At 38.7% G+C, this 12,570-nt stretch overlaps 1 protein-coding gene across 7 annotated transcripts in view; it reads left to right on the top strand.

Moving 5' to 3' along the window:
* Positions 1-12,570, top strand: part of ELMOD1 (ELMO domain containing 1) — a 48,213-nt gene that overhangs the window by 7,019 nt on the left and 28,624 nt on the right. For 2 of the 7 annotated variants that reach the window (XM_030270221.4, XM_012569782.5), the window contains exons 2-3: positions 5,097-5,204; positions 8,352-8,446. In XM_030270221.4, the coding sequence (XP_030126081.1) occupies positions 8,430-8,446 (17 nt within the window). In that variant the 5' untranslated portion in view covers positions 5,097-5,204; positions 8,352-8,429. Of the gene's footprint in view, positions 1-1,287; positions 1,406-5,096; positions 5,205-8,351; positions 8,447-12,570 lie in introns of all 7 variants that reach the window. The other 5 variants (XM_030270230.4, XM_030270283.4, XM_030270211.4 and 2 more) reach the window with 3 other exon arrangements.

The following is a 12,570-nucleotide window of genomic DNA, read 5'->3' on the forward strand; positions in this document are numbered from 1 at the left end:
CAGTTCTTAGTTTTACATGCTTTCAGGCCAATACTTGGGGTGAGGTTGTATTAATCTGATGACTGAGTTAACTCTGCTTGATCCAAGAAAATATAACAGATATTAGAAAGGTGGGAGCATGGATAGAACAAGAATTACTGGTATAAATCTATTCACATTGCAGGTCTGTATGTAGCCTGTTGATAGGATGATGTTTCTTCCCCACAAACTACTGTTTGCTAGGAATTAATAGGGTGGCTCTAAAGAAAATCTAGTCTTCAGTTAATTTTGGTGGCAAGGGAATACTTCGTCCTTGCATTTTAACTTGTACTCTCCACTCATCTCTGAGCAATGGAGTGGAAACCAGGAAAGGAGGGAGAGCAAAAGCACATCAGTCATTCACTTTTAGAAATAGTAATTTTGGGTTTTTTTCCCCGAAACGTCTGCAGTAATTAGTCTGGGAGGTAGCCAGGCAGCCTCTTTGGATTTTATGTATCTAGCCTTGTAGGATTTATTCTAAACTTGAAGGATTTTTGCTACCAAGTGTGATGTTTTATTTAGAACACACTTCCTTGCAATATAAGCTGTCATACAGTGTGTCTGGCAACAGAGCAAGTTGGCCAGAAACATTCCACTGCAAACCATGTGAACACATGTGAGCCACTCAGATTAAGCTGCTGTTCTCCTGGGTGAGCTCCTCAGTGGTCAAGTGAAAGTTCATGAGAAGTGACAAAAAATTACACCTGATTATAATGAATGAAGGAGGCGGGGTGGAGGAAGTTGCTATGCATTGAAGGCTGTTTTCAAGCATGAGAACTCCATTTTTAGCTGATATGTCATTTACTCGTGCCCTTCTGGATAAAATTCAATTTCCTCCATATGTAAAGTCAGCTTGTTAAGGATGGACACACTATAGACAGAGACAAGACAAGACAATACTTTAATTCCTGTTGAATTTAGGCATCTGATTATATTTCTAGAAGTTTATGGTATTCTGGGTTCTGGAGAGATTCCTCTATTTTTACCTTTGTATTTATTATTAGAAATAGACTTATTAGAAATAGAATTATTAGTATCCAGCAAAGTCTTCACAAGTGACATGAAGTGGTTTCATATAGTTTTGTCCTTTCTTTCCATCTTTCAACATTGTAGTAGAGCAGAGCTAATAGAAATTGGGAAAAGTAGATTATTGTCACAGTTCTGCATGCATAATGTGTCTGTATGCATGAACATTTCCTTTGTTGGATTTCTGGGATTTAGTTTGCTTTGAACAGTCAGGTAGAGAACCCCAGCCTTTTTCTTTTAAAGGTCAGAGATCTACAATGAAAGATGGAGATGCTTCTACAGGTCTGAGTTCTGTGTTGATGTTACTTTCATCAAAATGTGGGTTGTCACTGCGCCAAAATCTGCAGAGGAGTTACAGCAGGTAGGCTGAATTGAGTGGTGTTAGAGGTAACTTGCCATGTGAGATGTGACAGTAAGTTCTCTTGAATCCAAATACAATCCTACCTGACTGTCTCGTACTAGAACTTTAAAACCCTCTTGATCCTTCCTTATATTCATAATGCTTTGAAGAGGCAGTAATGGACTGAAATGCTAAGTTAGAACTACAGAATTAGAGGCTTTCAAAGCACTCTTCTGTAGCTTGAGAGAAGCTGAGGGTTTTGTGCCCTCTGATTCCCCAGTTCTGTTGTGATTTTAACCTTTTATACAGGCCTCTTTTTATTTCTTAATTGTGTGGTTTGTGCTTATGCTCACGGGACTAAAATTCAGTTAAATTTTACTTCATATCTAGCTTTGCCCTCACTCTCCTAGTGAAATACAAAAATGTAAAATGTCAATGTGTGATGGAGATTAGAAGTGGAAAAATTTTTATTGCCTGTGACAGTGTGACTGAAGTCAAGTCTTGCTTATTAGGGTCATCAGTCAAGTGTGACATTTTGTTTCAAGATTTTCCTATAAAGAGTGCTTGACATTGAATACAGCCTGATCTTGGGCACATGGAAATGAAAATACCCTTCTGTACTGAGATGGGGAACTAAGCTCACACAAAACAGGCATCCACTTCTGATCTCTAACGTGAGTCCTGCCAGTGGCAGAATCCATTGGAGGCAGTCAAAGCCATTTCTGAGCCAATATAAAACTTTTGAACTGCATGGAACAGGTGACCTGTTCTTGAGAGCTTTTCTAGCAATGGAGCCATTTCCCAGGATGTCCTCTGAGTTGGAGAGGTCTGAGCAGTGTTGTTGCTATAACATTCAAAGACCTATGAATGATTATACTGTAATTGAGATGAAGATCTTCTGGTTTTACTTGTTTGTTTAATACACTTGAAGTGATTTTTATGCCACCTTTGGGCATGAATTCAAGATAAAAGATGCAAGTAGGTATGTGTCTATTCCATGGGATAGCTGGATAAACGATGCTTACTTTGAATTAGAATGGCTTTCCAAACTGGGGTTCTAGAGTTGTTGGGGTTTTATTTGTATTTGGGCTTTTTGAATGTTGTGTGTTTTTCATTGGCATGACTCTTGTAGACTCTCATTCTTGAATTGTAGGACCATAATATGACTTGTTTATGGTCAAATTTCATGGTGGAGGCTTTTGGTGGGAGTGGTGGGGAGAGATGAGAGAGGGAATGATTTTGTTTCATCCTAAAGGTAAGCTTGTTTCTTGGGAAACATTGCAAATTGTATTGAGAAGTGGATAGGTTTTAAACTGATAAAATAGCAGGCACTTGGGCATCCTATCAGTTGTATACAGCACTATAGTATTAAGAATATTTGAGTATAACGCAGATATTTGAGATCACCCCGTGAGAGTGACTGTGGGGGGAGCAGAGAATCAAAGGCTGGAAGAGACCTCAGACCATCTCCAGCCCAACCTCCTGCCCATAACAGGGTCAGCTTTGAGGTCAGGCTTCTAACAGCTTCATTTGGTTGGCACTTGAAACCTCAAAGTGTCTCTGAGCAACCTGTGCCACTGCCTGACTGTCCTCTTGGGAAAAAAATTTTGCCTTGTATCCAGGCTGAACTTCTCTTGTTTAAGTTTTTGCCTGTTGTTTTTCCCCTTCCTGTCCTGCACTGCTGTAAGCACTTCATCTCTTGACTTTTCAATGACATCTCCGCAGGCAAGGCACTGGAGGTGCTGTTATGTCCCTCCAAAGCTGTACTGCCTGGAGCAGTTCTGCCTGGAGCTGAACAAACTCATCTGCCACAGCCTCACCCTCATCATGCCAGTGGTCTCTGCTTAACTCTCTTAAATTTGTTGGTGTCTTTTGTGTATTGCTGGGGCCCCAAACCAGGCAGTGTCTAAATATGGCCCAGAGTGCCGAGCGGAGGAAGATAATCTCTTCCCTCAATCTACTTACTGGCTCTGCTTGTGTTCATGCAGCCCAGAGTGCTGTTGTCTGTCTTTGCATCCGGCTGGCCTCCAGCCAGCTTGCTACCCTTCAGGTCCTCAAGGGGCATTTAATAAAGTGTACCCACTATTCTTCCCCTTTCCAATTCAGGTTATCTTACATTGGCGTTCGAGATACAGAAGCAATAACATTCCCATCAGCAAAAGAAAAAGGAATATACAGTAGCAAAGCACTTTTTGTGACATAAGGCTCAAGCCTAGTGTCCCTCAGAAATAAATAAATGTAGGCTTTCAAGGTGAGTGAGGAGTAGATGCCAACCCAGGGTACCACTGGAAAGAAAAGTGGCAACCTGAAATCAACATTATGGTGGTGACATTCAGAAGAACATACTTTAACATGTACTTTAAACTGCAACAACTAAAAATAAATTACTTGGTTTGGATTTGGGTTTTTTTTGGCAATCTAATGAGCCACATAAACAAAGTATTATATCCAGCCTGCTCACATTAACATTTCTGCTTTTTTTTCTTCAGCACACCTATTCTTCCTTTATAATTGGAATATACATTTAAAAGTGTATGCAATATACCAATATACTAGCTTCCAAAACAAAGATTATGAAAGGAACTACCTTGAGTTTATATTTTACTCTGAAAGTACGATGATTTATATTAAATAGCACAACTTTTCCTGGCAGCTGTATCTGCAGCTTTATTGAAAACAAACAAAGCAAACCCTCAGCTTTAGATAAAGAGGTGACGTTTAAAGCTTACTCTTGATTTCTTTAAGCCTCCAGCAACTGTTAACCTTTCAGATTGATGCATGTTTTGCTGTTAGACTAAAAAGATCACAGAGTCACAAGAAATTCACATAGTTGATGTTTACTTAAGGAAAGCTTCATTTTTCTTTTGAGGCAGATCTTGCAATAGTTTTGCTGTTGTATGTGATTATAGTAGTACTGCTTCTCTCCCAAGAAAAGCTGTGGTTCATTTTAGGAGGGGAAGTTGCTGTCTAGTTTAAAATAAACTGGATGAAACAATTGACAAAACGTGGGTGTGTTGTTGGAGGGAGTAGGAAGCTGCTTTGTGGAAGTGATGTGGTATGGGATAAAATCCTGCAAGCTGAAAACATGAGTGTGTGGGAAACAAAACTTTATCCTCACCCCATCATTCTCAATATAAAGCCTTAGAACATGAATTAGTCCCTTCATGTCAAAGAGCAAACTTCAAACATTGAGTCTAGAGGCTTTCTGTAGTTGTAGGTTCAAGCTACTTCTAGGGAGTTAATGGAAGATTGCTTGCCAAGTCAAATCTATTTGGCTTTAGATTTATATCAGCTGCATGACTTAAAATCAGGAAAAGCTGAAAAACTATCTACAGAAGAAAAGTATCTTGAGGATTCCTTAGTGAGAAAATGTTCATATAGCAGGAAGCTGGAACATTTTCTTAAGCCACAAAAAAGCCCACAGCTACAGGTTGACATGAGTGAAACCATGTAAGAGCACAAACTCAGTCTCTCAGCAGTGGGTGGATGCTGTGGCCAACTGGCTGCTCCCCAGCACCTGCTGGCTCTGGATGTCCTGCTGTCAAGTCTTCAGAATTTTGTATTTCAGTCTATCCAATCCATAACTGCTGTCAGCTTCTCAACTGATTGTATAATTATTGTACTCTTTCTTTCAACAAACTCATAAACATTTATTAACAAGATTATCACTTGTAGATGAGAATCTTTTTCTTATGTCTTTCTTTCCTACAAGTGGACCTGAAAGCCTTCCTGATCTGCAGACATACAACTTGGTGAGGAAGGTCTTTCCTGAAGAAAACAGAAGGCTGGAAGTCAAGTCCTTCTCCCTAAATAAAAATAAGTATGTGACTTTTTTGTTTGGGTTAGATTTTTTTCTAAGCACACCTAATTGCATATGAGTCTTTTTGTAAATTCTGAATTGCTGATAGAATATATGTAAGCTAGGGCTGTTCTTCCTGTTGACTGAGATGCTATAACAACTTCACTGGAAGTAAAGTTTTACTTACGAGAAATCTATTACATTTTGAGATAAAAAGAGATTGGCAAAAATTAGGTCTTCTGGCTCTACAGATTTAGGAATAGTTGAACTTAACTGTAAATTGTGGTAATAATCTTTTTTGAGAGTTTACGTACTGTTTTCTTCACAGAAAACCTTTACTGAAGTCCTTTAGAGTTTCACTTATGGAGGTATATGGAAACAGAAAATGCTGCCCTCCAGTCCTACTTGTTTAAAGATGACTGTAAATCTCATCTGATTCAGCTTCTCAGTTTATCCTGGGTGTAAATAGCCTAATGCCATCTGTATATGTGTGTTCACAGAAGTGAATTGTTTCAAGAATCACAAAGCATAGTGTTGATTTCTTAGAAGATGACAGCATTTAGAAGGGTTGTCTGCCATACACAAAAATTAAACTTTTTACTTATGAACCAAGACAGCAGCATGGATTACCTGTACTTTTGTTTGAGCTGGAAGTCTTGCCTCTAGATATTAAAGCCCTCTTGTTAATAGAGCCAGGTGGGATTTGATTGCTTTGTGCTCCTGTGGAGGAAACTGCTTTTGAGGCCGTGGCCTTCCTATGGACCCAGTTATTAGCTGGACCTTTAATGTAGGGAACTGAATGTGGAACTTGCAGGGTGAATTCTTTCTCTCCATGCTGAAGATCTTCAGTATTGACTTCTATGGCATCAGGTCTTCAGCTGTAAAGTTTCTTTCTGTAGACTTCCCCACATGCATTTTAATAAAAAAGGAAAGAGCAAAGAAAATTTATTCTTGTAATTTCAAGTGTGGGCTTTTGAAGACATCCAAAATAGGCACTGTTAACCACTTGTCATGCTTATTGTGTCATTTAGTTTTTCTTTTTTTTTTTTTTTAATCAACTACCTTTCTTTCAGTTTAGCTTTCTGTGTAGAAGACAGCAGTCTCTGAACAGCTACAATGATGCTTTAATTTTTAATGAGCATTGAAAACAGAATTGTAATTTATTAGGAATTGTAATTGTAATTAGTAATTGTATTGTAATTGTAGTTACCAGGCTGAATCTGGTAACTATTCTTGAAGATAGTATCTTGAAGCTCCTATCATGCCATGCTTGTATGAGCTATTTCTGGAGTTGGGACAAGTGGAATTTCTCTTCACTTTAAAGCAGTAATAACAAAGTAGAATAATTTTCAGCAAAGACCTTGGTCAGAATCAAGAAGGAGCTGACCTCAGAGGCTGAGACTAGCACGAACTTTTAGAGGAGGTTGATTTGACAGCTTCTGGCACTTCTGGTGTGTTCCTTACACTGATGCCCTTATGGGGCAAATTTTGTGGTGAAGCTTCCTTAGTTCAAGTTGATGTTAAAATGCTGAGACTCAGCTGTGAGAATCTTTCACAAATGATATATTTTAAACAGCAAATTATTAGACTGGAGAAGGGGAGCAGGTTACATCCCCTCCAGTTTTTGCCCATCTCCTGTGCTCATTGCCATAGAAGACCTATCAAAAGCTGTAGCAGGGAGTGTTTGGAGCCTGCCTCTTGTGTTCATTAATGAACCAGAGTTAGCATCTCCCTGCCCTTGCAAGCAGGTGTCACTGCAGCCAGCACCAATTACAGCTGTATTCAGGGGACAGCAACATGATTCAGCCAGTCAAAAACAATATAAATGAAAGAAGCTTTCACAGTTCAGGGATTATATATTTTTAGCAAGCTGTATGTGATATAATCCAACAAGATAGCTGTATTTTTCTGAACTTAAATACTTATTCTGTTTCTGTCAGCAGGCAATAGCACAATATAAAACTTGCAAGTTACACAGAGGAAAAAACATGAGAACATGGTAGGGCAAGAAGATTTTTATCCCATCGTTGATAGGTCTTGCAGAAGAAAATAGGTTTGAGGTTCTCTAGATTTCTAAATTTGTGACAAAATAGGTCAGATTTCTTAAGGCCTTCAGTACTTTTCAGCATGCAGTGCTAAGTAAAAGTGGGCTCTTAAATGATTTTTAACAACAGAGCTTTCATTCAGGCCTTTGTTTGTGGTTTGTAGCAGTACAGAGCTTGAAACCATGGTCTTGTTCTGTCTAAGTGTTGGATTAAGTTGTCCCGTAGCAGTTGTCCCTGTCTATTTACTGTATCCCATTTACTGGCAGCAATTAAAAAAGCTTTACTGCCTTTTACAGGACATGAAGTACAGTAATTTCAGGAGTCTGCATCTTTTAGTCAAGTATCACTTGTATATGAATGCTTAATTTTAGAAACTTAAATTAAAGAGGTGGTGACTGGGGAGAGTCTGCAGTACACAGGCAGGGTTATATTTATGAAGTTTCTTCATTAACTCTTCCTAATCTCCTCTGCTGGAACTATGTGGTAACCATAATGAATATTAACCATAGGACACAAGATCACAGAACCAACTGGCAGCCTGGTCAAGAGTATTATAGGAACTCTGAATTCAATAAATGTTTGGGCAATGCTCTCAGGCACGTGGCATGACTCTTGGGGTGTTCTGCACAGGCCCAGGAGTTGGACCTGATAATCCTTATTGTTCTATTCCAACTCAGTCTATTTCATTATTGTATGATATGTATTATGGAAATTTTGGTAAAGAGAGGACTTCTAACAGCAGAGTGAACTGAGTGTCTCTTGAAGCTGCTGCTTGGGAGTTGCTGTGAACCAGACAGGGCTTTGAAGAACACAAGAAGCCTCAAGAAGCATTTGAAAATGTCTAGATACTTCTTCAAGCTTTCTCACTTATTTCTGTATTCTCATTCAAGTTTTTTACTTCTCTGAAAAAAGATATGTGTAGCATAGTTTGGTCAAAGTATGTGCTCAGGCTGAAGTGTGAACAACTTATGATTTTTCACTTTGTTTTTATTGACATGAGATTTTTTCTTAATATATTTCCCTTGTATTTCCATAGACGTTTGTGTCAAGAGCAATTTTTAAAAACTGAAATATGCCCCTTTTGTTTTCTGTCTGTAAAAAAGTCTCAATTCTATTTCTACAGCACTAATATCACCTGTGAAGAAGAGATCATCAGTGATCAATATATTACGGCTCTAGCAGCACAAACCAAACCATCACCATGAAACACTTCCTGAGGTAACTGTTCTGTATTTTTTCAAAAGTGTAGAATTATTCTAATTACTTTTATGCTGCAGTGAGCTAAGTGGTTTAACTGTTACAAGTGTTACAGAAGGTGTAAACTAGTTTATACTAGGCTGCTTTCTGTTCGCCTAGAGTTCACTGTTTAATTAAAGCTATTTTAATTTAAACTTTCTTTTGCAGTTCTTTATAGCAGCAAAGAATGTGGGAACTGTCTTGTGGGATTGGAGCAGTGATGTATCAAATAAGTAGTGCCTGATATGTCAGGGGAAAAGAGAAAAAATAGTAACATAGAACAGTGCTTGAAAAATGGCAGTTTTTTTCTTTCATGCTCTTGTCCATTATCTGGATTTTTGGAGTGTTGTTTTTGAAAGCAGAGATGCTTGCTGAAGATGTGAGAGTATTTTTGAAGCTGATCATGCTCAGTCTGCAGGAGAAATGTCAATTACTTGCTCCCACGTATGACTTACAGTTGTTCCTCTATTAACTAATTATAGAATGGGGGACTTGCAGACAACAGATGTAGGTGCAGAAAGCCCATGTTGTATTTGTTCTGTAGTCAGTGGAGGGAGTTGAGCACTTCTCAAAACTAATACAGATCAAGAGCTCATTTGTGTATAAACCAAAGAAATCATATTCTGTCTGTATGGGAGGAACCTTTTCAAGAGGACCAAAACATATGCTTCCGTAGAGAGCATCTGCCACTATATTTTTCTCCCTTTTTAGACTGTTTATAGCAAAGAAGCTTACACACTATGGATATCAGCATCATTACTTCTAGGTTGATCACCTGTAATGATTTTGCTGCCAAGACAGAACATAGCTTAAGCATTTCAGTTGAGTGTTTGGGCCAGCTTCTTCATGTATCTTGAACCAGCTGCAAAAGGGCTCTGTAAGAAGGACATAGACAGACCAAAAGTATAAAAGCAACTATTTGTTTGCTAACATCCACAAAACACAGCCAAGGCTGAATTGAGCCTTAATTTAAACATTAGTGTGCTCACCACCTGATAGGCACCAACCAGGAGAAAAAGAATTGACCCTTGCAGCTCTGTCGCCCAGGTCCTGGGTGGTCACAAGTCTTCCACCAATTCCATTTGTACTGGTCCAGTGACGTAAAAGTTCACATCTAGTCTGACTGACATCTCTGCACTACTTTTTCCCTTTACAATTTTGTAACACCTCATATCAGAGCCTTTGTTCTGGAATCCTGCTAATTATTTCCTTCTCAACACTCCTGCCTGTATAATTTTTACTTTTTTCTCTCTACAAACTTGTTCAGCAGCCTGACCGAAGGTCACAAGTTGGTGTCATATGGGATTTGGTTCATGAGTCCCTTATAAAGGGACTCATCATATCTCATCCTGTGAGAAGAGTGGGAGCTTCTGGCTGGGATTGCAGAGGGTGTTACACTTGACCCCATAATAGTCTGGTATTTTCTAAACATAAAGTAATTTTGCTCTCTCCTGATGGAGAAGCTGAGCTGTTGACAACTTCTAAGCTGCCAGCTCTCTTCCTGTTAAACTATGTGTTCTGCTCACCTTTGCTCTCCTGGCCCCTTGATGATTTTTCCATGTTGGAGAAAGAGTGCTGTTTTGAATATGTGGGTTCCTGAGGCTATCATGGAGAAGCTACTTTCTACTTCTCTTCAGGTTTTTCCTGAAGTCAGTGAATCCTAAAAAACTTGAAAAGTCTCACTGGTGCTAGATTCTCTTAAGTAGTCAAGGTAGATCTTCTGAAAAACAGTTGCCTATCTAAACAGGACAGTCTAGGACTTTGTTATGGAAAATCCAGTATTCCAAATGCTGAACAGAAAGTTGGATTAAGGGATGGGGTGGAGGATTTTCTTATGTTAAACCCCTGACATGAACTGATAAGAGTACTCCCCATATTCTGTAAATATAGAAGAAAGCCAGAGAGATTAAGAATCAAAAATCCTCCAAGGAAAGCACTTACTGGGCATAATGAGTTCTGCTCTATGTGTTGCAACCTGCAGTTGCAGGTTTGTGTGATGGGGAGTAAGTGAAGTGTGGAACTGCAGGGACATATATGCAAGACAAGGTTATTAAGCCTTCCAGCTTGGAAATGGGTCGGAAAATGAGTCAATATATATTGTGTCCCCATGTTTGTCTGTTACCAATAGCAGCATCATCTGGGAGCTTAAATCATCCTTAATTCTTTGTGAAGATCAATTCAGGGTTGAGATGTGGAAGTCTGATTGCAGGGACTGCTCAGTGACATGGTGTTCTCCTTGTTGCACAATGTGGAACAGACGCCAGAATAGCTGATGCTGATGGCATAGATTGTCTCTCTGTTTAAAACCAATGACTTAAGTCTGCACAAACTGCAAGTCAATTTGTTGATTGCAATGTGGAAGTTGCCATAAAACAGACATTGAGAGGAACAGGGCTTTCATCTCTGAAGTTGTTATAACCTTGACTTTTCTTTCTAAGTGGTGACAATATTTTACCTGTAGCAAGTTCATGCAGCAGATATTCACTTGGAGCCACAAGGAGAACTTTGAAAAGTAGATTTCAAATCCAGCTTGTTGTTTAGTGAGGCTGAAAGACAGCTCTGGAAATCATCAAGTCCTTTCCCATTGCTCAGAGCAGGGTCAGCTATAGCAGGTTGCACAGGGCTGCATCCAGAGGCATTTTGAGCACCTGTAAGGATGGAGATTCTGCAGCCTCCCTGAAAAACCTGTTCCATTTCTTTAGCATCATAGAATTCCTTAGATCCTTTTAAGATCATTCAATCCAAGCTTAGCTCAGCTCAGCATAGTCAAACCATATGACCTGAATGCCACATGTATATTTCCTTTAAATATCTCCAGGGATGGCGATTTCACCACCTCCTTGGACAGCCTGTTTCAATGCTTGACAATTATTTTTGTGAAGAAATTTTTAATGATTTTCAATCTAAACCTTTCCTGGCACAAAATGAAGAATGAATTCATATCAGAATGAATTCTGATATGAATTATTTCTGACATCTGAAATATTACTTATGAAAAAATAAAACTGTTTCTTAGCTAAATACTTAATCTTTCAGGGCTTTCTCATTTTGTTGTAAAGGGTTTCAGAGAAGTCTGTCAGCAGCACTTCTACTTTGACTTACTAATTTATCTTAAACATCTGAAATAATAATAACTTGGAGAACCAACAGTAGTAGACAGGTTTTTTTTCAGGAAATCCTAGAAATTGTACATCTTCTCTTGCTCTACTGCAAAGCAAACTGTAAGCTCTAGCAGATTTTACGTGTACTGGAGTCATCAGATAAAATGAAAATCAAATCAGCAAGCAGCAAAAGCAGTGAATGTGGAAAGCTGCTGTTAAAAACTATTCATATATCTTCCCTATATGCCACAGTGAGTTGCTCCTATGTCTATATGGGAAGATAAGGTGGATTTCAGTTGTCAAGTCTGCAAAGGCACAGAATGAAAGCAATTTCTTGTGTTTTAAAGGAGGTAGTAGCAGATCTGCCTATGGCAGAAATGGTGATTGGTACCTCACTTCTTGGTTGACCTTGTATACACACTGTAAATTATACACATAAACCAAAGATAGTCAAGTTAATGAGCTCCTAATAGGGTTGTATCACTTGCCTTCTCACCCATTTGGACAGCTTATCAGCCATGACTAGTGTGTCCTGCACTTCTCAAACACTAATTACAATTATCAGAAAGGAAATACTGATGTGTAATGCACTCTTTTCTGAGATTAATATGTCCTTCAGGAAAAATAGTTGTGTAAAAATCTTCAGCATCCATAGGACCTAAAATATGACACACAGGAAAGAAAATGATGTGTAAGTATGCTCAGTGACTTTTATTTCATTATTTTAAACAATTAGTTTGGGGAGAGGTGAGGGGTTTTTTTAGGTTTAGATTTGGGTCTAGGGTTTTGGGTTTTGGATTTATTTTGTGTTTGGGGGTTTTTTGGTAGGGCTGGACATTTTGTCTTATTTGGGGGTTTTTTGTTTGTCTTTTTGTGGGTTTTTTTGTTTTTGGTTTTTTTTTTTTTGTTGTTGTTGTTTTTTTCTTATTTCAGGAGTTTGCTTGCTTTCCCCCCAGTTCTAAGTCTAGTAACTAGCACTGAGTATCTAGATGAAGCTTTCCTTTT

Source organism: Taeniopygia guttata, chromosome 1 (genome assembly GCF_048771995.1).
Source record: "Taeniopygia guttata chromosome 1, bTaeGut7.mat, whole genome shotgun sequence".
NCBI lineage: Eukaryota > Metazoa > Chordata > Aves > Passeriformes > Estrildidae > Taeniopygia > Taeniopygia guttata.